This window comes from Aricia agestis, chromosome 6, assembly GCF_905147365.1.
Source record: "Aricia agestis chromosome 6, ilAriAges1.1, whole genome shotgun sequence".
Lineage (NCBI taxonomy): Eukaryota > Metazoa > Arthropoda > Insecta > Lepidoptera > Lycaenidae > Aricia > Aricia agestis.
In genome coordinates, this window is record NC_056411.1 from 16,115,816 (window position 1) to 16,141,020 (window position 25,205).

General features: G+C 38.4%; 1 protein-coding gene across 5 annotated transcripts in view; it reads left to right on the forward strand.

Moving 5' to 3' along the window:
* LOC121728173 (unconventional myosin-XVIIIa) overlaps positions 1-25,205 on the forward strand; it is a 238,603-nt gene that overhangs the window by 71,024 nt on the left and 142,374 nt on the right. For all 5 annotated transcript variants that reach the window (XM_042116297.1, XM_042116298.1, XM_042116299.1 and 2 more), the window contains 11 exons: positions 15,780-15,962; positions 16,335-16,514; positions 16,817-16,941; positions 19,916-20,053; positions 20,467-20,610; positions 20,991-21,220; positions 21,731-21,881; positions 22,884-22,994; positions 23,288-23,417; positions 23,757-23,853; positions 24,332-24,455. In XM_042116297.1, coding sequence (XP_041972231.1) covers positions 15,780-15,962; positions 16,335-16,514; positions 16,817-16,941; positions 19,916-20,053; positions 20,467-20,610; positions 20,991-21,220; positions 21,731-21,881; positions 22,884-22,994; positions 23,288-23,417; positions 23,757-23,853; positions 24,332-24,455 — 1,613 coding nt within the window. The remainder of the gene's footprint in view (positions 1-15,779; positions 15,963-16,334; positions 16,515-16,816; positions 16,942-19,915; positions 20,054-20,466; positions 20,611-20,990; positions 21,221-21,730; positions 21,882-22,883; positions 22,995-23,287; positions 23,418-23,756; positions 23,854-24,331; positions 24,456-25,205) is intronic.

Below are 25,205 nucleotides of genomic sequence, written 5' to 3' on the forward strand. Positions count from 1 at the left end.
TGATATCTGATGGATAACTGTCGGCTTTGTAGCTAATTAAATTATATTGTTGCAGCTGACATGTAAACAACAATCGCTTACAATAGTTTTGTAATGCTTGGTAGGTCTTTTAGAACTATTGCTAAACGTAGTAACTTGTTTTAAGTGAGGTACAGATTATAATTGTTTTCGGAACCATCATTTTGCGACCATAGTAATTAATTGCACTTAAAAATAATAAGCTTGACCTGTTTCTAGTTTTCAGAATTGCTGAACTTTTGACAAAACCACACGATTTATTTGTTCTTGACTTTGAAACATCTGTTATCATTGTCGTATAACGAAGTCAGCATATTTCACCTAACAGAGTTATAGGCTTTATGATCCATATATGGTGAGGGCCGTTGGCGTGTCGTGGGTTTCCAACCTTGAACGCAGGGGCTGCAATTTTCTCTTGCATCGGCTTTTCCTTAGATCTTAACATATAGTACCGCTACAGGTACATTTTTCTCAAATATGGATCATGTTTGTGTACTTAGAAAGATAGTGTGGCTTAGATCTCAAGGATTTATAAGCTTCGCTGATAAATTCTACGTTCTATACCATAGGTCATGTTTACCTAATTATACAGTATCAGTTACTGTGGCCATGACGTTTCCTTTGTCTTAGAGTTTGGCAGTCAAAAACATTCCTTAAGTTATAGCATTATGTATAGGTCTACCAGAATCTGATGGCAAATTTTGATGGCAGATTTTCAAAAAATATCCTTGATCATTGGATAAATTTTTATATTTGCATGTTTCACACACAGAATCAGCCGCTATAAGCTTCGATCACTAATGCTATAAGGAAAAAACAGGATAGATCTACCAGAAAATAATAAATAAATATCTATGGACGCTTCATACCACGTCAGTCTGGCCCTGTGCTAAGTACCTGAAGGACTTGTGTTACGGATACCAGACAAAGGAAACATAATATTTAGTACTTTATACTATACATATTTTAATTTTTTAGGGTTCCGTACCTCAAAAGGAAAAAACGGAACCCTTATAGGATCACTTTGTTGTCCGTCTGTCCGTCCGTCCGTCTGTCAAGACCCTTTTTCTCAGGAACGCGTGGAGGTATGAAGCTGAAATTTATATCAATTACTCAGGTCTACTGTCCCTTGAAGCTGTGAAAAAATCAAACTTCTAAGCCAACGCAATCAAAAGATACAGCCGTTTATGCCGCAAATTTTCGACACTTGCAAGGGAATCAAAACCTACAGGGTGCTTCCCGTATCTTGAAATTTGGTACGAAGCAACGTCTTATAGCATAGATAAAGGAAAAATTACGAAAACCATAAATTTTTAGTTACATCACATAATATATTTTTTTTAAATAATTTTAAACTTACTACCCATTTCCTCATAAACGCGTAGAGGTATTAAATTGAAATTCATACCAAATACTCAGGTCTATAATACCTTTAAGCTGTCGGAACCCTCGGTGCGCGAGTCCGACTCGCACTTGGCCGGTTTTTTTTTTAATATATGTCCCAGGAACATTGAAAACTTTTTGTTCCGTCGGCGGGATTCGAACCCGCGACCCCTGGCAGAGCGTTGCCAACACACCCAACCACTGAGCCACGTAGGGTCGTCAAGTAATTTTTAATTATATTTATTGACGAAGTTTGGTATGAAGACACTCAATCCTATGACCTACTCGTATACGCTTTCCCGATGCTCAAAAGCATCGGGAAAGCGTATAGGTCATAGGATAGTTTTATCCCGGAAAAATGAAGCCATTAAATGTAATGAAATCTACTGTTTTGGCGTGATTTTTTTTTTATGAAATAAGGGGGCAAACGAGCAAACGTGTCACCTGATGGAAAGCAACTTCCGTCGCCCATGGACACTCGCAGGATCAGGAGAGCTGCAGGTGCGTTGCCGACCTTTTAAGAGGGAATAGGGTAATAGGGGAGGGTAGGGATGGGAGGGGAAGGGAATAGGGGGGATTGGGCCTCCGGTAAACTTTTCTGTGAGAACGTGGTATTTCTCCGGTCGAGCCGGCCCATTCGTGTCGAAGCATGGCTCTCCCACGTATTAGCATAATTATAAACGAATTTCAGAATAAAGGTACAAAATATATTTTCTGCACACGTATTACATAGATCCAACGTAAGTGTTTTCTGCAAAGCATCAGTATTTTCTTCAAAGCATGTAGAAACAATAAAACACGTAGCACGTGAGACTCCTAACAATACTCACCTTGTGGAAAATGAGGTATGCAAATATATTACTAAATAGCCAATGTCGTTACAAGGCTTACATAAGGTACCGAGACCGCAGCCGGCAAATGTAGATGAAACATACAGCGTGGGTATTCTTGATTCGCTTGACTTGTTTCCTGAATAGACATAGACTAAGTATTGCAATGAGTTTAGGAAAGGATAGCCTGGAGAAAGTTGGCATGCTAGGAGATCTTGGATTTATAATTTAGAAAAAAAACTCCCAAATGACTCCAGCCAGGCAGGCAAAACTCCCAAATGGCTGGAGTCATTTGGGAGTTTTGGCTACTAGGATAAAATATAAAATGCTCAGCCTTGCTTCTGATAATAATACATTTTGTATGTGCCGTATTGTGATGTCAAGACTCAAGAGACATTCTCTTGTACGACTTTACGAAAACTAACATCAATATGGCATAATGGCAACATCAATCAGTAATATGTTCGTGTCATTTTGCAATAGGCATCTCTGTGTAGGATGAATATATTCACTGCATTAGCATCAACCTTGTGTCCATGACGCCTTCTACGTGGTCCATAATAATTATACATCTTCACTATACGGTTTGCATGGTAATTCATTGTTTAAATAATTCACTTTTTAAATGGTGAATAAGGTGGGAATTTTCTTAGGATTTGTTGAAAGGAGTTGAGTAAGGGTTCCAATTCTTGAATTTTTAGCTTTGAAGTTAAAAAAACTAAGCGGCCTGTTGAATCCAAAATAAATTAAAAGCTATTTGCCGCGCTCAGAGACTTAGTTGAATAAGAAACAGAGATGACAAGGCATGCGTTAAAGCACACAATAATAAGCTTTACGCTATTTTTTGGGTGATTGATAGTAGGCTTTATAGTAGCTTAGGCCTTAGTAGACTCACACACAAAATGAATGAAAAACCTCACAATGTTAAGATAATTTAAAAGAATACCATAAAAATAAGATTATATATTTACTTGAATAATAAGCACTAAAATTATAATTTTGTAATTGTTTTGCAAACGCCCGAACAAGGCATAAGTTGTATATTTCGTCAATGTATGTTGATTTATATATGTACTTGATTGCAAATAAAAATTTGAAAATTTGTTTTCAAAACTTAACATCTTTTTATCACGCTTTTATTATCTTCACTTGTAATTAATCCATATTATGAACTCTACATTGTAGTTATCACCATAGTCTAGATATCGCCTCCTGTGTGGATATCTTAAGATTCCTTGAAGCAGAAAATTGAGGCTTTTAGTAATAACGCGAGCACTAGACACTATAAAGTGACAATCTCTTCGATTAATGTCGAACATATCGATCCAGTTTGCGATTTTCAATCAAGGCGTTTATGGCACGCTTAATGGAGTATCGTAATTGTGGAAAGTCGAAACGATACAGCCATTAGACAGTAGATGGTTCTAGAATCTAGATTTTACGTATTCTGGTGGACGTCGATAGCGGTAGAAAGTTGGTACGTTTAGAATGTAATGGGATATTTGTAATAATTTTATTTAAAAATTTAACATCTGCCTCCTGCATAAAGTGCTAATTGTATTGTGTTTGTTTGTTGCAGGTAAATACTCCGAAACATGAGTATGTCCTACACGTGAAAAGGTTAAGTATTTTCTAATTTTTCCCTTCCATTCCATCCATTCAATATTCATTCCATTGCATCCAGCGGGTGTTTCGCTTAAAATATTTTCAGGGGGAGTTATGAGTTCCTACTTCCTGACAGTAATGTATTTTTTGACAGCTTCTATACGTTTCAATTTGGTAATCGATGACCTTACGTACCTTCTAGGTATACTCTCTTTTTATACGTGGGAGAGCCATGCTTCGGCACGAATGGGCCGGCTCGACCGGAAAAATACCACGTTCTCACAGAAAACCGGCGTGAAACAGCGCTTGCGCTGTGCTTCGCCGAGTGAGTGAGTTTACCGGAGGCCCAATCCCATACCCTATTCCCTTCCCTACCCTCCCCTATTCCCTTCCCTTCCCATCCCTACCCTCCCCTATTACCCTATTCCCTCTTAAAAGGCCGGCAACGCACCTGCAGCTCTTCTGAAGCTGCGAGTGTCCATGGGCGACGGAAGTTGCTTTCCATCAGGTGACCCGTTTGCTCGTTTGCCCCCTTATTTCATAAAAAAAAAAACAAGAATCCGTGCGCAATCCCTCAGCTTACTTTCCTGTACAAATTATTTGACGTCTCTTAATTATTCAAACGAATAGCTGCCGTGACCACTGTCGGGCCATTTACAGATGGTATCGCATCGGTCGGGATCAACGGGACTGCCATATATGGTCACTGGTCATTGCGCATGTTCATACCACGCTCAATAAGATATTAGTGTGATTCGAATGGATTAAAGTTGGTTAAAAATTATTATTATAATAATTATCTATACTTAATATTATATATACGAAAGTGTGTCTGTCTGCCTGTCTGTTACCTCTTCACGCCTAAACCGCTGAACCGGTTTTGCTGAAATTTGGTATGGAGATACTTTGAGTCCCGGGAAAGGACATAGAATCCTTTTTATTCCGGAAAAATGTATGGTTCCCGCGTGATAAACGAATTTTGGCGCTGCGTGATAAACGAATGTTACGGGCGTCATCTAGTAAACTATAAACTGAATATTTAACATTTGCTGCCCGAAGACGAGCTTCATTATTTGCTTACCTTTCTTCTCATTGTTTTCGTTGCGGGCTCCAAGTTTCTGTCCCTATCGGACACCCCAGAGAAATGTATTGTGTTTTCACTTTTCGTTATTCGTCAATTTTGCCGATCCTGCCTAGTTCCTGTTAAATCATTTCCGGTTAAAAGAGTTAATAATTTGAACTTTGTTTTAATATTAGTTGTAACTTGTAACATTGTACTTTGTTTTAATATTAGTTGTAGCTTGTAACATTGTATTGAACTTTGTAAAGTCCCTGTATTTTCGGATTCGTTCCGTCCTATAAATGAGACTTAGGTACTTCTGGCCTTAGCACAGTGCGTAATCTATAATTTAGCTTAATTAACTCCAAACTAGAAATTAGTTTAATATAAAACACCCACATAACCTTTTGACACAACCAACGCGTGCATAATCGTAGATTAGGAGGTTTAATATTTGCGCAAATTGTCGTCTCTCGATTGATGAAATTGCACGTGTCTTGATTCTGATATTTCAATTAATCTGTTTCGAAAAAAGGAGGAGGTTAGCTAACATTAAAGGTGCCGGTTGGCAGCGGACGACATGAAGCAACCGCAGACGACGTCGTGTCGTCGCGACACTACTGGTTTCTAAATTCTATGTATTTCTATGAAAACCCTCTACAGCTACCGACACGTCACACGAAGCTAGCGACACTTATAAGGGCCTGTTTCACCACTTCCTGATAAAGTGCCGGATAGGCTTATTTGACAGATTCTCCATACTCTATCTGTCAAGTTAAGTGGTGGATAGCTATATCAGTTATCAGGAAGTGGTGAAACAGGCCCTTATTCATAGAAAATAAATGTAACATAGAAAAAAGTATTGTCGCGACGTCACGTCTCGGTGGAGTTTACGATTTTAAAGAATATTATTATTGAATACGTTATTACAATTCACAGCTACGTAAATAATATATTTAATTTAACTTTTTGCATATTTGATGGAAATCACTTAAATACATGGCAAATTGCAGAAACAATTATCTGTTATTACTGAGCGATTGCAGATTATACATGTACCTATTACTCAGTACCAATAGAAGGTGAGATCGTGATGTGATTTTCCGTATAGTTTAGACTATTCTAGAGTCTAGACCTTTCCATTGTTGCGCGGATCTCACATGTGTCCCTCAGGCTAGTAAACGTGACAAACGTGTGAAGCATTTGTGGTCCGAAATGACCACTAATGTTCTGCTAGAGCACCTCCCGTCCAAGTAAGAAGAAGGTTAGTTTTATATCAAGGACATGCCTTCAATGCGATACGAATTAACCACAGGCAGAAGTTTCTCAAGCGGGTAGCTAATCGAGAGCTGTATGTCTTATTGACCTCAAAAATTTAAAATCGCACTGCGCACTTGCCCCAATTTAGGCTGCCTTTCTGGAGCTGTGATGCGAGGAATGTGTTTTTGAAAACCAATAGAATCGCTTCATTGACATGACTTTGCCCTGACATCGCTCAGAGCGGCGATGCTATTGGTTCTTAAAAACACATTCCTCGCAACACAGCTCCGCTCAGCTCTGGTGGAAACGCAGCCTTATTCTATATTCAGGGACACTTAGCCCAATCAAGGACAGTGTAACAAAATATTATGAAAGGAGTAAGGCTCCCTGCATTATCCTGCAAGGGGCCAATCCTTTCCTTGTAAAGTGTGGTGTAGTAATATCAGCTTTACTGCACCAAATAGACTGTCCATCTTTCCATTCCATTTTCTATCCGTGTTATGGTCGTAACTCGTAAATCGTAATTGGTTCTAGATAACCCATACCGTCGTCCGCTCCCGTTTCCTGCCCGCTTATGAATTACAATTTATATGTAGGCTTTGTATCGTTCATTCTATTTAATAACTATATTCTGCTTCTCCGTTCCACGATATCTTATATCTTTAAACGAGCAATTCTTGTATGTATATATAATTGGAATCTCAGAATCGGCTCCAATGATTTTCATGAAATTTAGTATATAGGGGATTTCGGGGGCGATAAATCGATCTAGCTAGGAATCATTTTTAGAAAATGTCATTTTATTCGTGTTTTATCGAATACCGAGCATTGCTCGGTCAAACAGCTAGTTTTATTGGAATGGCGTGAATATTACTGGAACTGGCTTTCTATATTGCTGCTGGTCGATCACTTGCCGTAGCATCCAAATTCCGACCAGGAATACTGATAGGATCGCGTAGCTGTCAATTGCTAAAGATGACACAGCTTTTTCACCTTCCTTGTCTATGCTTGTGTAAGGGTTATAATAGAGCTTTTCGTAATACGCATATCAAAACATACGACATCCATGTTTTTTATTTAAAATCATTTTCCTGGTCCTAAAGCCTCCATTTATGCAGAAAAAGGAACATTTTCGAATTGTTCCACCACTTCATCCATTACATCTTCCAATTCTCTATTAAGAACTTCAATTAGTTTCAACGAAAGCTTCTGTTTATTAGATTATATACATCGATAAAGGTAGTACGATTAGTAATACGTGCGTTAGTATTGGATCATAACTTCATAACTTTGCCAAAAAAAAAGAAGAGCCTTTCCTAACTTTGTACTGGGGTCTAGGACTCTAAGCCAAGATAATTTATTTAATTTCACTACCGAAATTTAAAATGAAATATATCCTATTTCGAACTTCCACAGTGGAATCAACGCAAGCTTCTATTTAGGTCCGGCATCTGTTGATAGTTGATACATCGTTCGGAGTAAATCCACGAGCAGGTATGCGACACTTCCTGCGTCATTATGAATGCTGCCCCCGTGTCGCGTGTGGCACCGTGACGCGCCTGACTAATGTTCGCACAATACCCCATGGGTTTTATGGTTAGCCATAACGGCTATGGGGTTTTGAACAGGATCAATAAACTTCGAGTGTTGACTGTAGATAAAGAATTAGTAGAATATCATGTTGCTTTTATCTGAAGTATTTTAAACCGACTTCCAAAAAGGAGGTAGTTATTTTTGATACTATTATTATAATGTTTTTGTTTCCGTCGAGTACGTGTCGACAGTACTAGATATTTTTTTATGAAATCTGGCACAGATATACCTAGTCTATAGAATTTACCACGGGGAAGGATAAAAGCTACTTTTAACTCTGGCAAAGTCTACTGTTTCCGCAGGATTTTGTTGCGGTCAAAATATCTTATAAGTTATAACTTATAAGTTAGTACGGGTCACCTGATGGAAAGCAACTACCGTCGTCCATGGACACTCGCAACATCAGAAGAGTTGCAGGGGCGTTGTCGGCCTTTTAAGCGGAAATACGCTGCTCTCTTCTTGAAGGTTTGCAGGTCGTATAGGTCCGGAAATACTGCTGGTGACAGTTCGTTCCAGAGTTTTTTTACAGTGCACGGCATAAAGTTACGCGAGAAACGCACGGTGGAAGACTGCCACTCATGAAGGTGATGAGGATGGTATATTTTTCGCGTGGGACGATGGCGAAAAGTTGCAGGTGGTATGATTCCGAACAATTCTTCAGAGCACTCCCCGTGATACAACCGATAGAGGATGCAAAATGAAGCTACATCTCGGCGTAATTCCAAGGGGTCCAAGCTGTTTGAAACACTATGGCAGTCAACAATTAGAGCGGCCCTTCGTTGGATACGATCCAGAGGGAGCAGTCGGTATTTTGGCGCCCCTGCCCAGAGATGTAAACAATATTCCATATGAGGCCGAACTTACGCCTTGTAGAGTTGTAGGCGTTGGTACGGATTGAAGTACTGTCTGCACTGTGTACACTGTACACAGCGTTGCCAGACATCCCGATTTTGGCGGGACGTCCCGATTTTTTCATCAAAATCAAATGTCCCGCGCGGGACAGGCTCAGTCCCGCTTTTCGGGGAAAGCCCGAACGTACGTGTGCTGAGAAAGTAAGGTGCGAATGAAGATAAGAGTGTGGGAGGTAGAGGGGTGGATTTTCTTTGGCTACTTTAGCTATATATTGTCACGTAAACGTTATTTTAACGCAAATAAAAAGATAAAAATTAAAAAAAAGACTTTTGATTTCATGCCTTTTTTTTTCTTTGTCCCGCTTTTGACTGAAGAATCCCGCTTTTTCACTCAAAAAGTTCCAAAGTCACGACTTGGCACAAAAAAAATCTGGCAACGCTGACTGTACATAATATAAAACAAAGTGATAATACTTTATGGGCTTTACTCTACAACTTTACTTAAAATTGCTCATTACTCATTAGGCTGCTACTTTTACAATAAACTCTAAATGGACATAAAACCACCCATATTGCTTTATTTTGTTACAGCCTGTATAAAGTTGCATTTTTATATGTTAATATTTAAATTAAAGTTTCAAACAACTTTAAGATTTACTATGGATAACAGTAATTAAATAACATTTAAATAAGTACTTTGAACTGCTAAGCAATATGTTGAGTCTATTATTATCAATTTATTATGCGATAATAATATCTGTTAAATACCAATAACCAATTTTGTTGCATAAGTAGCAGTTCCTGTTCGCTTATTCGCTATAGAGACATTACACAATATAAAAAACAGACAGTAGATCACCTTCATACTAGAACGCTAGAATCGGACGCACCTGTCGCACGCACACATTAGCGTGACTTTCAAATAACTCTTAAGTAACAAATAATGCAGTATGAGTTATGACATCGCGTGTGCGTTAAGGTTTTCTCTGCTTTGAACGAGTTTTATTTCTCGGATAAGTCATTCTACTGTCTGGGTTCCTTATTTCCCCCCGGTTAGGTTAGATATTTACCTCACTCACCACGTAAAATGAGTTTCCCCATAAGCATGAAGGGCAACAAGGCGGAAATCACAGCGGTGTTTTGTAATCTTTTCCATGGTATTATTTTATGCAACATCAACTGTTAGTAGAGTACTACTGTAATATTTATACTGTGACCATTATGTTGATCGTCGGTTAAGGCGCTGCAAATTATACAAGTTTCCATTTAAACTCATCACCCCTTTTTAAGTCGGCACGACCTTGCATCTAAGACACTTTTTATAGCTGTTTCACTACATGTATGTAACATTCTCTATTGTCAACATGTAGTTCAAGATAAAGTCCAAAAAACATTTGCGGATCTGCGTGATCTCGTGAGATTTTTCCTTTTTTGCTACAAAGTTTTAACTTAAAAAGGTAAACAGTTCCATTATGTAATCAGTCGTTGAGAACGAGAACTTCTTCTGAAGAACTTCTCTCGATAATTGGAGGAATGTTAGAAGTTTTTAATTACACCCAGGAAGCCACAAAAATGAGGCTTTAACTATACATTGCAAAAGATCCATGAAAATTCGATGACAGGCTCCGGATTGCTATCTAAATGCTATAGTTACTTTACTATACTTAACATAAATTACCGAATTTTTCAAAAACAGTATACCAGCCCCAGGGCTTCGCAGCTGCACACTTTGAGAATGGCTGGTGCCTGGTATACATAATACAGTAATGTTTAACACCGCAATATATTTCGCCAAAACTAAATTTACAGTCGCATCAATCCATTTAATCAACGTCACCAATTATAACGTTTCGTAATAGAATTAAGCTGGTCCCATAATAGTAGCAATGTCCAGATCGGCCGATATCGAACAGGCTACAAGCCTTTACAAGCTGTGATGCCAGCTTGGCACTTTTCCCCATTTTAGGGGAAAATATCGAGACTCATCAGGAAAATTCATCCAAACAATCAAACTAGGGCTATTAAAGGTGTTATTACTTACCTGTTCCCATTTTGATCTGCAATATTAAAATTTTATAATTAATCACAAAAATATATTTTTGGAAATAGGTTTTTATTAATTATAAAAATGTATTAGGTACTTAATTGATAATTATTTAATTATGCTGCATAAATTATTTTATAAACACATTCCTAAGCAAGGATATTTTTATTTTATTGTCAAATGCTTATTTAATGTCTACCTACTTTGTAAATATAAATTTATTTTTAAACCAAAAAGCAGAAAAAAAAACTAATTTTGGGATTTTGGTTTTATTGGGAGAAATATTCTTGTGAGCTGGTAACACTGGTAGTTGGTACAGGCTGCCTTTACAGGCGATTTATAATTCGATTGTTCCAGAATTAGAGCACATCGGCACATTTATTGCCGATGTCGTAACTCGTAAGTCCCTTTCGCTAAATTTTGCTATTTATTATTGTCCTTGTCCGACTATTTGCATAGCAATACATGAGTAAATATCATAAAACGAAGGCAACAAACCCTGTGGCCCAAGAGCCAGCGATACTTAGACTTTTGTCATTTTATACAAGCTGAAAGTTTACCTGTTTATGGTCCCTTTAGACTCTATAATCTATACTCTATAGGGATCATAAACCTCTATAGTCTACAGTGTAGAGGTAAGAACGACCAGCGACTATGGAGTTTCGGTAGCGGCTACTTTAGGAGGTATCCAGTTCTGAAGATATGCCGTACGCCTGACCTTCGCTAAAGAGTAAAAGCTCAATTTGTTTACTCTTCATCAAAGGTCAGGCAGACCTCCAGAACTTGAGATTTACTCTTTATCGAAGGTCAGGTAGACCTTCAGAACTGGATACCTCCTAAAGTGACTGCGACCGAAACTCCATATTTGCTGGTCGTTCTTACCTCTACATATAGGGGTCCTAAACGGGTAAACTTTCAGCTTTTATAATATGACGAAAGTCTGACTATCGCCGGCTCTTACTCTACTGTAATAGGATATCCAAAGCATTACAATAAGTGTACCGTTTACCTTTTATAGGCAGAATAAATTGCAAGAGAGAAACAAGTGTTACAAAATCTAAAATTATAGTCATTGAAAAGAGGATTAATAATACTAGAGATCGCCCAATGGTCGAAATTCGACCTTACTTGCAACGACATTAGGACTACTACCTATATTTTGTAAAAAATATTGACTTCATCATAGTTTTTTTTTATTCTTGTCTCTGAGACTCAGCTGAACTCAGACTGCATTGTCTAATAGTATAAATTAAATAAAAAAAACAATAATCCATTTTCAATTTCTCAACTTATTGTTAACAGACTTCAACCATAAATAAAAGAGTATAATTCGTATGTATAGGCTTGTCACTCAAAAATCTGTCATTTTTCCTAGTAGTGGTGTCGTAGTGTGTGTAACGTTTTATTTGTTAAAAATATATATGATAAAAGCATAATTTCAAAATAATGTTAGCTCGATGCACTCCTTCACCATATAAACTATAACTGTGCGAAATTTCATGCACCTACTTTTCCCCATTTTTTTGTAAAAAGGGTTACAAAGTTTTTCTCTCACGTATTAATATATAGATTAGAACGAAGTTCTTTATCGCGCGTTCGGCATAAAGGAGGCTAGATAGAACGATATTTGACCTCGACACTTTTTTATTAGTACCTACCTGCATGGTAGGGGCAGAGGGCGTTGATAGTATTCCTGTGCGTCAATAGGCGGCGTTTTTTTTAATATTTTTTTGAGTGTATATGTATACAGGTTTTTGAACATAAGAAATAACTTCGTTCCGTTCGGGTGTCCCTTGACACCTCTCAAGTTTTTTATTGTCGTTACAATAAAAAACTTGAGTTTTTTGTAGTTACGAATTACGATTTACGTTACTTCTAAACACAGCTTTTTAAGTTATTATAATATTTTTAAATACCATTTTAAATAGTTTTCTGCTTGGGATGATTCTATTCTTTATTAATTTTTCGACGAGACGAAACGAGAACGAGACGCGAAACGAGACGCGTCCCACTGGTTAGTAACTCCTGATCTAAAAAAAATATTCTTTCTGCCGCACTCAGAGACAAAATGTATTAATTACTTACCTGTAATTAAATAAAGATTTTGACATAAGCCCCATGTATTATCTGTCAAACTCTTCATTAAATTTAAGTTTAAATTCATCTGAGTTAGCCATATTATGATATACCTTTGTAACAATTTGACTATGCGATGTAATACAATTATTAAGATTTATTATAGCGCGTAGGATGGTACTTGGTAGGCGCTTCCTAGTACATTGCATGTAGGTGCAAATTATAAATCTAATGACAATATCTTAATTATAAAACATTACACGAATAGCGGAAATATATTATGTGGGAGACTGAAATGTTATACTGGTCTTTAGAGTTCAAAAGTGATTGGCTTCTGCTGTCACAGTTTACTACGAAAGCAGCGGTTCTTAAACTGTTTTGGTGTCGGAACCCTTTTGAAAAGCGAAATTCTGGAGAACTCCAAAAAAAATAATTAAGCCAAGTTGTTACAAGAAGTGGATCATCAACGAGCATTTTGAGATCACCTGGTGTCTGATGACAATTTTCAAAAAATATTCACATAAGTAATAACTATATTGCGCCTCCGTGGTCTAGTGGTATAGCGCGGCTCTTGACTTGGAGGTCGTGGGTTCGATTCCCGCGTTGGGAACATGTTATTTCCAAGTTTGGTTAGGACAATGCAGGCTGATCACCTGTTTGTCTAACAAGTAAGATGATGGTCCATGCGTCGGATGGGCATGTAAAAAGTCGGTCCTGCGCCTGATCCCTCGCCAGTCATGTCGGTCTTCCGTTCCACTGGGTTATGAGAGTAAAGGAATAGAGAGTGCTCTTGTGTACTGCGTACACACTTGGGCACTATAAAAATTAGTTCTGCGTAGCTGGCCTGGTTTCAACGAAACCGGCTACCGTCACCGAAACCGGTGTGGGAGCTATTATAACTATATTGCTCGCGAGTCGCGGGGCTTATAAAGGCTTTGCGGAGCCCCTGGCCTCCGCGAAAGACATTTTGTGAAAGGTTGTCCTCAAGTATCATCACTTAGTTTTGCTATCCAGCGTTGAATTCGATAAAAATGGCTCAGCCATATCCTTCGATCGCGGATTCTTGGAAATCTATTGTTATTCTATTGTTGTCGCGGTCACCGGTGTCCTTAAGGGCTTGATAGGTTAATTTAAAACATTATTCGATTTGATCTACTATATTGTAAAAAAATTATTTTTAGATGACTTGTTTAGACAAACTCAAATTTAAATTTAAAATAAATAGTAACTACTTCATTATTATTGATTGGATATCCTCTCACTTGGACATCATTCGAATATCGATAAAAAAGATAATCGATTTTCTTGTTGATTTTAACAAATAAATATTATATTTTGTATGTTAATTTATGCTTTGAAAATCATTTGTTATTATTAAGGTGCCAAATAAATACGTCTATTTAGTGAATACTGTTTAATAAGGTTATTATTCAAATAACGATATAACTTTTGTTGATTTGTGTTGTGATGTGTGTGATGATTTGTGAGGTGGCCTCAGACGACTTGGTAGAGGCTTTAATTTGGGCTATGTAGAATAACCATATTATGCTTGCCAACATGTAGTGCAGCGATCTACACTGTAAATTCCATACTCTACAATCTACACGATCCACGATTTAGCAATCATTAGCTAAGTCCACACTATGCACTTAATTCCAAAAAAAAAGAACAAAGCGAAAGTTTTGGATACGCTCAGCGGGGCTAAAATGGTCGCTTTGAAGAATCATGATATGAATCATAATATGATTCATTTTTATAAAATCGCAAAATGCAACTCTGCTTGCAATTCATTTCTGTATTTTTGTACTGATTTGACATTTGTCAGTTTGACAGTTTTGACAATTCATTTGTTGAATTGATTGAGAGGAATTGCTAAATGTGACCATTTTAGCCCTGCAGAGCGGTATAACCACGGAGCTAATACAAATTTGTATTAGCTCCGTGGCGTGGCTATAACGCACGCCCTTGATGAACAATAAAAGGCACAGTGTGGACATAGCTATTGTCCGCACATTTTGACACTTTGGAATTGTCTCTCGCGTAAACTATTCAGTAAAAATATAATACATATTATTGGAAAGTAGAAACCTCTATAGCATTTTTTAATACCTATCCATAGATACCTTGCACGAATGTGTTTAGAAAATAATTTAGTTTCAGTTTTAAGTATGGGGATGTCTAACATTTTTTTAATTATATTTTTGTGTGAAAATATTTTTGCGGTTCACCATATACACTATTACCAAGTTTCAGCAATATAAGTCTCATAGTTTCAGAGAATAGTGGCTGTGACATACGGACGGACAGATAGACAGACTTAAATGAGGAATCGATGAGGGTTCCGTTTTTTACCATTTGGCTATTGGAACCCGAAAAAAAAATTGTTGTGTGTGCTAAACTTTACAATATCTCTATTTAACGACAGCAAGTGGCATTTACGTTCTACGAGTCGTACTAAACTGTCTGATCATTATTCGTCGCGTTATGTAAGTGCGATAATAACGGTTACAACAACCGTCGCGAATATTTTACTCTTGTGTGAAGGTCGTTTTGCGCTTTCTACAGTTTTGATAGCTTCTGTATAGAAGAGGCTGTTACTATATAATTATTGCGTTTAGATATTAGAAATATACACTAAAGTACCTGCCTACTTTAATATTTGCTAAGTCTTTTTATTTATTTGTACGACATAGTTACATGGCATATATTTTGCTTGGTATCTTTAGATGGTGAGGTAGAGAGAACTCTACAATTTTGGTAGGTAGGATAATGAATTATTCAGAGATCTTTGTAATCGTGTTTGAAACCATCGTATGGTTTTATTGGAAAGCATAAATAAGAAATATCGATTAGAAACCGCAAGTTCATACCTGTTCATTTGCAATAAATGATCGATTGAAATTCGCAATCAGTGGCCGTCTTTAAATAATATCTTATTTCATTTTCTAACAATATTAGTTTTTCCTGACCTAAAATGGCTTTCAAATAGACATTTGACACACTCTTTGCTCCTCACGTAAAGACTACAGTTTTGATATATAATCCTGTTTTCTTTCCAGGCTAAATCCGAAGAGCAGTTAGCCTGCGAGAAGGAATGGCTGCAGGCGGGTCATATGTGGCTGGCTCACCGGGGCGGCTTCACGGCCGTCATACGAGAGGGGGACGCGGACGACGGGCGCGCTAGGGTCCGCGTTATACAGACGGGAGAAGTGATCACGGTTGATGAAGATGATTTGGAAAAGGTTGGTAATGGCTGTTCTGTGACCTACTTTACAATATATAATTTGCCTCGGACTTAACTAATATACTGTGCGTTGGTCAGTAAAAATATGCTGCCTGTGGGCTGCAGTGGGGTTTACTGATAACCATGCGGAGTAATTATTGGAGGTAGTCACAATAAGCGAAGGTGGATTTCATTTCTAGGGTGGCTTCAGAGAATAATTATAATCGCTAAAGGAGGAAATCGAAGATTCCAAACTTAAATCTAGACGTCATTTCTCCCAATTCTAAAAGGGATAAACGATCTTCCCAATATTTTTAATGTCAATATCTTCAAAAAATTAGAATAAATAACTTACCGCGACACAAAATTAACCCAACATTCTACTTTCCAGGCTAACCCCCCTCAACTGGAGCGGTGCGAGGACATAGCGTCGCTGCGCTGCCTCAACGAGTGCGGCGCGCTGCACGTGCTGCGGTCGCGGTACGCCGCCGCGCTGCCGCACGCCCGCGCCGGCCATGCCCTCCTGGTGCTGGGGCCGCCACGCCGGACCACACCGGTCTACACGGAGAAGGTAAACTTGTTAACTAATACAGGATGTGGCCTTCAACTTTGTTGCGCGAAATTCGCCTATATGTCAGGAAGTTGAGAACCACATTACTTTGGATAAAACTATACTATCTCCATTCTCTGGACTTAAAGTGTTTCCATACGAAGTTTCATGAAAATCAGTTCATCGGTTTATGAGTGACTGTTATGCAAAATATCTTAAATTGCTTCTAAAATTTTCTTCAACAAAAACATGTCAACCATAACATGGCTTGAATATTGAGTGTATTATATCTCCTATTATCGCTGACGTCCCTGGCACTTCAGGTGGCGGCGATGTTCCGCGGGTGTCGCGCGGACGACATGCCGCCGCACGTGTTCGCCGCGGCGCAGTCCGCGCACCGCTGCATGCTGGCGGCGCGGCGAGATCGAGCAATCGTCTTCCTTGGAAGGTAACATTAGTGAAAATGACAGAAAGTGATTCAGTAGTCGCGCTTATAATTTGCAGTGACGCGGGCCGCGGCACATTATAAAGCGACAAACTTTAAGGTCTTTGTCCTTCACGGCTTTTCTTGGATTTAAAGTAAAAGCGTTGTACTTGCAGATCCATACATTTTCACTTTTTTACCGTGACGGCAAAAACGTGCCGCGCCATGACGCGTTGCGACAAATTATTATAAAAGCGATCATAGGTTAATGGCTCACCTACGTTATTAGGTTACATTATGCCAAGTTAATGTTGTGCTGGTTAATAACCCGACTAAAATATGTCTAAAAATAAAATACTAATAAATAGTCAAAATACCACATTTAAATTCATAAAAATTCGGCTACTGACTGGTGTTGCGAGTCGCGGAATAAGACACTGATGGGGGTCTATTTTGAAAGCGGTTACCTTTCTCCGCAAAAGCAAATTAAAAGCTATGTAAATATAAAGTTACATAATAGACCACAGTCGAAGAATGTTTTACATTTTTGAAATTTAATATTTCTAAAACTAAAGCTTTGTATAAATAACAACAATATAAATTTTACTTTGCACGGGTTTTGAGCACGTTCTCAAATGACCTTTAGGCAGATAATAAATAAGATTAAGCCGATGCTAGGAGCGAACTTTTTATGTTAATACCACCTACGGTGCCAATTACAATAGAATTTTATACGGATGTCATTCGGCCTACCTTGAATTTTAAATGGCTACTAGAAAAGAAAAGTTATGAATATCAATTTCATTCAAGGCTCTTGGAATTTATAATGAAGATTATGTCTGTTACAATATTAATGACATATTATGAGATAAGTTTTCGCGTCTTTTACACCTACGTGTAGACGGCTCTTTGGAATTATTGTTAAATCATATTAGCTTTGCACGTGAGGCATGCCCGCGACGCTATGACACTTTTCTTTCCAACGCGGGTGGATTTTGACGCATTCAATTATTGAATATGCCAAACGAAAGTTGAATAAAAAGATGATGACGAAAATTGAAGATGAAATTGCATAGTGTGGACATAGCTATTGTAGATTGTAGGATTTGTAGACTTTTTATAGACAGATTACAAACAAAATTCTAGACTTTTTTTGTTAGCCTATACTATCCCACTGCTGGGCAAAGGCCTCCCCCAGGGTATTCCACTTGTCTTGCTCGCTAGACTTATTGCTCTATCTAAAAAATAATATTATTATGGTTTCAATATATTATGACTATGAGCAAAGCGAAGAAGTAATGTTATACTGTTGGTTATACTGTATACATAGGCGTATTTTCTTTCTCTAAGAAAAATTTGAGTTGTGTAATACAAAACCACGTATTTTTGTAGAGAGTTTTTGGTCAAGTTGCATTTGATAACGAAATAAGGAAAATTATAATATAAATAAAAATAAATAAAATATTACATCATGATTCACGCATCGCTAATCGCACGACATTGCGCATGTCCAACATATTTATGTTACGTATATATAACACTAGCGACCCGCACTGGCTTCGTACGGGTATAAAATATATTATAGCCTATACCACTTACTGAAGAAATGATTAAAATCGATTCAGTAGTTTTTAATTATATACATTACAGCCTATTTATCAAGGAAGGTTATATGCTATATTTTATTACGCTAAGACTAATAGGAGCGAAGAAATAGAGGAAAATGTGAAAAAAACGGGAGAAATTATTTGAAAGGGCTTATCTCATGAACTACTGGAGCAATTTTTCTGTTATTTGCCACAGATAGGAAGTAGACCACGTAAAGGATCATAGGCTATTTTTTGTGGACTAATTTGTGTGTGAAATATTATCTAATTTACGCGGGCGAAGCTGCGCCGAACGTATTTCGCGTGGTTACGACATCACGCGTAAACGGCTGGACCAATTTTGCTGAAATTTGATATAAAGATACTTTGAGTCCCGAAAAAGAACATAGGATACATTTCGTCCCGGAAAAATGTACGGTTACTGCACAATATACTTTTATGATTATCGCCTAAGCTATTCAATCTATTTTGATGAAATTTGGTATGGCAATACTTTCAGTCTCGGGAAAGGACAAGAGATACTTTTTATCCCGGAAAATATACGGTTCCCGCACGATAAACTTTTATGATTCCCGCCTACTACGAACTATTTAATATATTTGATGAAATTTGGCATGGAGATTGGAGATAGTAATTAGTATCTGACTCAATCGATCTACGGGAACAACTATAAAGTCCACGCGGACGAAGTCGCGGGCAACAGCTAGTCTGTAATATAAATAGGTAGATGTATATTAAATCAATAATAAATTTAAAGTATTTAATTGAATAAGGATTATTGCCGTATTGGTTACAATCGCTTCGAAAATTAGCCATTAAGTAAATGACAAAAAATGTTATTGTGGGATATCCTTATGAGATAGACATAATATTATTCTAGACCATCGCGGAGTTTTCTGTAGACCTTTTCATAGTGTACAATACTAAGTAGATTATTTTGATAAATCTCGTAGGGTTCAGCCTGCGTTTGCAATTTAAGCGGAAAAAATGTAATTATTTACGACATCACATTAGAAATCCCATTATGAACAGTATTTCTCCACTATTTAATTAATGTTATTAAATTTATAAATCTTCCTCTTTAATCACTCTATCTATTAAATAATCAATCTATCTATTAAAGAAAACCGCATCAAAATCCGTTACGTAGGTACTTTTAAAAATTAAAAGGAACTAAGGGACATGAGAGAAAAAAGCGAAGTTGTTTGTACATTTCTATAATATGTATAGAAAATGCATATTTATAAATCGCAAGCCGCAATAATTACTTTTTGTTTTCCTAGCAATTCCACCATAGCACAGGTTGCGTTAGTTTGGAGATATTATACTTATATTATTTTTAAAATATGTATATGGAAATGAAAGAATATCTTTGAATTATGTGATTTCAGGTCCGGTTCAGGCAAGACGACTGCTATGCGTCACAGTGTATGGTACTTGGCTAGCGCGTACCCCGCGCAGGGCTCCAAGCTCACGCCCGAGCGGTTGGACGCAGCGTTGGATGTGTTACACACTTTTGGGTCCAGTCGGTTAGTATTTGTACTACCCACATAATATAGTTTAATCCTCTTTTAGATTACATTAATATTTCATGATCATTGATCATACTTATATGCTCATGAAACAGCAGGATTGTAGACTTGACGAGTTATATAAAAACTAGTAACAAGTTGCAATTTATGTTCACCAAAATGTGTAATCTTTCAAACAAAATTTTTAAGCAGATAGCACAAACCAGTAAGGGTGAAATTGCTTGAACTGTGGAACACAATTTTAAAATCGTACATGCCAGCACATTTAAGAGGATACGAACGAAAGGGTTTGCTAAGAATAAGCTAAACGAATTAACCCTTATCTTTTGTACTATGAACATGTTGGCTATAAAAATATGTCAACAGAAATCACACAAGCATAATATTAACACTTTTACGTAAAATTTCAGAACGGGCTCAAACGCGTACGCGTCGCGGTTCGTGTCGCTGACGTCGCTGGACTTTGACGGCGGCGGCGCGCTCGTGTCCGCGTCGGTCCAGGTGCTGCTGCCCGACCTTCGCCCCGACCAGACCGCGCTGAGGGCGCTCAATATGTAAGACTGTCAAGTCTGTTACACAGTTCCGTCACAGGATACACGAATACGTAGCCAATATTGAGTAGAATGATTTTGGTAGTCTGTTTGTTACATAGATTAGTTGCATACTTTGTCTTACGTAGCGTTTGATCAAATGATATGGCTTTAATTAAGGTATGAACTATTCGTAAAGATTGCCCGAGTAAATCACGTGCAGTCGGAGTCTGTGCTCTATTCGGATGATGTCCGATTTATTAACTGTAGTTTATGTATTCAACAGCGTTGTTCTCTAAAGCTCTATAATAATATGCTTATAAACTACTTACTGTCTTAAGAACCTGCCATAGATTAGTCTTAAATTAAGCAGAAATATCACCTATATTCCCCACCTGTTCCAGATTATTCCACGGATGCGACGGTCGTCTCCGCCGTGAGCTCCTCCTCGACCAATCCCCCGTCAACGCGCCCAACCCCTACCTCGGCTCCAGCGACAAGATGGACGCACCCACTGAGTTCGCGACGCTCAAGGAGTCATTACAGACGTTGGGCGTTACTGAGCCGGAGCAGATGACTGTGTGGAAGATTCTCGCAGCTATATGCCATCTGGGCTGGGCGGGAGTTGTTAGAGGTAAGATGCCAAAACATTTATCTTATACACTTGAATCTGTAATTCGTACTTAGCTCTAAGGAATAGAAGGCTAAAGTAAAATACCTGACACCATTCTTTATCATCAGAGCGTGCGACGTGCAGATGTTTTTTTATCATTTTATTTAATAGCTTACATTAATATCCCGCCGAACTTTAAAGTTCATTGGCAGGTACGTGTTCACAACGTAACCTCAACTGAATTAGATTAAAAGTTACGGTCAGGTTCATTGTTATAATAATTTAACATCTGATTATTACGGATGACTTAAGAATCACTCTTCTAGGAACAATCTCTGAAATTATTTTTGACATTATAGCCTAATAAGATTCCTAATTTGAGTAATAATTAATAAACCATTATAATGAGTAGTTTATCGTCATCTTACATCTAAAGACAATGATTATTAATATTATAGAAATAGTATCGCTTTACGACAAAGCAATAAAATAGGTTGAAAGTTATTTAAATAAATACAATTTTATTCCCAGCGAACCAAGGTTCCAGTCTGAAATACCAGTTCGGTAGTGGCACGTCGGCCGCCCGTGCTGCGCGGTTACTGGGCGTGGCGTGCGAGGATCTCGCGCGCGCCGCACTAGCCCCGCCCGCGCCCGCCTCCCCGCAGACACCCGCCGCGCTCAGGTACTATCAGATAAGTTGATTCCTAGGCAGATGGGGCACCTATAGGTGTACCAGGATCTGATGGCAAAAAGTGAGAAAAGAAATTGATACTAGCAATACCGGGGTGATTGGAATAAAACATTTTGATCCTTTTTTTTCGTTAAAGAGGCATATTCAGTGTGTGAAACATGCAAATATAAAAATTTATCCAATGATCAAGGATATTTTTTGAAAACCTGCCATCAAAATTTGCCTTCAGATCCTGGTAGACCCATACACAGTTTGGTCGCGTTATGTCAAACCCGGCGACAGATCACATAACACCTCCATCGTGGGTATCGCAGACACAATAGATTTCCAATTGCTATGCGGCAGCCAGCTGCCGCTTGTTACTGATGGGTTAACATTGAATTACCATCATCCGACCAAATGGTTGGTCTGTCAACTGCGTAGGAATCAATTTCCTCCACCATACATGTAACACTGTTACGGAGACGGACATGTAGTGCCATCTAGCGTCAAACCAGCGAAACTTATCGAGTGAACACAGACAACATGAATCCCACTTCTGACACCAGTTGTTACGTGCTAGGGTACGAAGGATTTGGAGATAAAGACCTGCTGACTCTCTTGAAGACTTTATTCACAAACACTAGGTCACTAGGTCCAAACACTAAGCACTATCACTGTCCTAGGTCGTAACCGAGTCGTAGCTTCACTAGTTTTGATCTTACACCGATGTCTTGATTGCTGTCCTTGTCTGCTACCATTGATATTCCCAACGTATAAGAGCAAGTTGGTCTGTGGGACTTATGATATCTATATCTATCTGCCTTGAAAATATTTTTAGGTAGATTTTCGTACGTTGATATTTATTATTTTTTGTTTTATTCGCACACGATTTTTTTTAATAGTCATCATATTAGTCGGTGCGTCTATGTTGTAACTTGTTTAAATGCCATTTTAACATTTTGATTCTTTGTCACATTGTTTTTTACTATAAATCTCTTATGTCATTTACAGAACCCCGTCGCCGTCGAATGAGAAGGAAATGCCAGGTTCCGAAGCGTTGGACGCGTTCGTGAGTGGACTGTACGGCGAAGCGTTCAACATCATTGTAGCTCTAGTTAACAGGTTTGTGACATGTATAACTTTACAAAAAAGCGAATTAAAACATTAAAATTACTGTATATTGAATATGAGTATGGGACTGTAATAATAATAAATAGTAAGCAACAAACATAAATAAATGCTGTAAAAATTGTACACTTATTTTTATTTTGTGTTCGGCAACTATCACACATAGGCGGAAGCGTCGCCTTCTCTTTATGTCAGCAAGTGACATGTCACATGCACAGATGCTATCTACAGAATTGTACTCGTATGCCTGATATACTTTTAACATCTTCAATACATTTAATTTTCAGGAGCGTGTCAACGTCAGCGCGGACCTCGGCATCCATTCTCTTACTGGACACGCCTGGCGCTGATAACCCCATGTGTGCTGGACAGCAAAGCGGAGCGCCGCTGTCCAAACTCCTCTCCAACTACCTACAGGTAACATTGCTTATGTTTGATATATAAAAATCCTGACGACGGCGTACTGTGACGCACGCGTAATTGTGATGGCGTACCCGTATGCCGTATGTTGCGTCGCAAAGCTGCCTAACTCATTATGTTTCTTACTAACTAGAGAAATATTCAAGCAAATATTTTCGTTTGTTATCTCGCTTCACTAGTTGTAGTGACATAAAAACAAGATAACCATAGTAAAATAGGCCTCTTTAATATATACAGAAAAATCCAAAAATCTCACATGATTAGGTACTTTATAAATAGCAGTGGTACTATATAGATCATATTTGTCTCTTTCTTACACGTTATTGTCTCTTTCAGGAGCGCCTTCAAGCCGTCTTCCACGATGCCATGTTGGTGGCGCCGCGCGAACGATACGCTCAGGAGGGGATCGCGCTCGACGACGGGACTGAAGAAGGTATAATATAAATTCGTCCATTTATCCGTGGGTATTCGTGTTAAAAAAGTTTTTATTATTTCATGAAAATGCAATGATAATAGTGATTATTTCAGCTCGAATAAAAGAGACAAGCAAGCTAAAGCGTCGCTTAAATTCAGCCCCGTGAGGCAGGGAAGTGGGCACCGCGAGAATGTAACTAGTACTCGCTGAGTGTAAACGCTAAAAAAAAGAAGTATTCAGGGGCCAGGGCAATATCGCCTAGTAGAAGCATCAGTGCCAGTGGCTAAATGTAAACGTCCCAGTATGTTAATGGATGGGTTCTGGAAGTTTCAGCTACAGAACATTTTGAAATGAATTTTTCCATTTATCCTATTTTATAAAAACTCACTAAGCCGAGTTGCTTTCTAAAGAACGCAACTTTTTATTTTAAAGAAAACACTGTTATTGTAGGATACAACGTTCGAAATAAAAAAAAATCTTACATTAATTATTCCAGATTGGCTGTCGGAGACGGTGAACCCGGGGCCGATGGTGGAGCTGCTGGACAAGGCGCCGCAGAACACCATCGTGCGCAGCTCGCAGGCCGACCTCAGGGACTGCGACCGCCGCGGCCTGCTGTGGTGAGAGTTATAGATCGAGTACTATCACAGAGGTTGATTCAGAGACAGATGGCGGACCTGCGTAATTATGTCGCGTTATGTCAAACTTGGCCAGATCACAACTACGGTCTGCCATCTGCCTTAAAATTTCTTTGATATTACTACATTTTAAGGGGGTTACCGTTCAGAGAAACGTATTAATCATATGCATACGCTACGACGCGGCTATTTATTACGATCTCTTGTTCGTTCCTAAAAAATATGGAGAAGAGCCGCTTCGCTACGCTTAGGTAATAAAATAAAGGGTACGGTAAGGGTATCATTGATAAAAATATTGTTTTTGATCACTCGGTGTGCTTATTGGTTTCAAATAGTTAATGGAATCAGGCGTTACTTTGCGGAAATCCATAGTTTAAATTTAGTTTGTTATTATTTTTAGCAATATTCCGCGAAAACAACTTCCACCTTTAAGTAAATGAGTGAGTGTACGCATAGGCATGCGTACAGCACCTCCCTCCTCCCACACTGCCTATGCGTACACTCGCATGCAAGAACTTGCAAACACCACCACCACACAAGCAATAATGTTGGCAAATCCGTGCAAGGCCCCTCACCACCATGCAGGTTGAAAACCTCGACGCGCGTTTCGCCCCAACACCGGAGCATCCTCAGGATGTGGACTCTACGAACAACGTCCGTTAAGTGCCGCCACCGGCCATAACACCGCCTTTTATAATCTATCGAGCCCCGCTACTATCCCCACTACCCCCA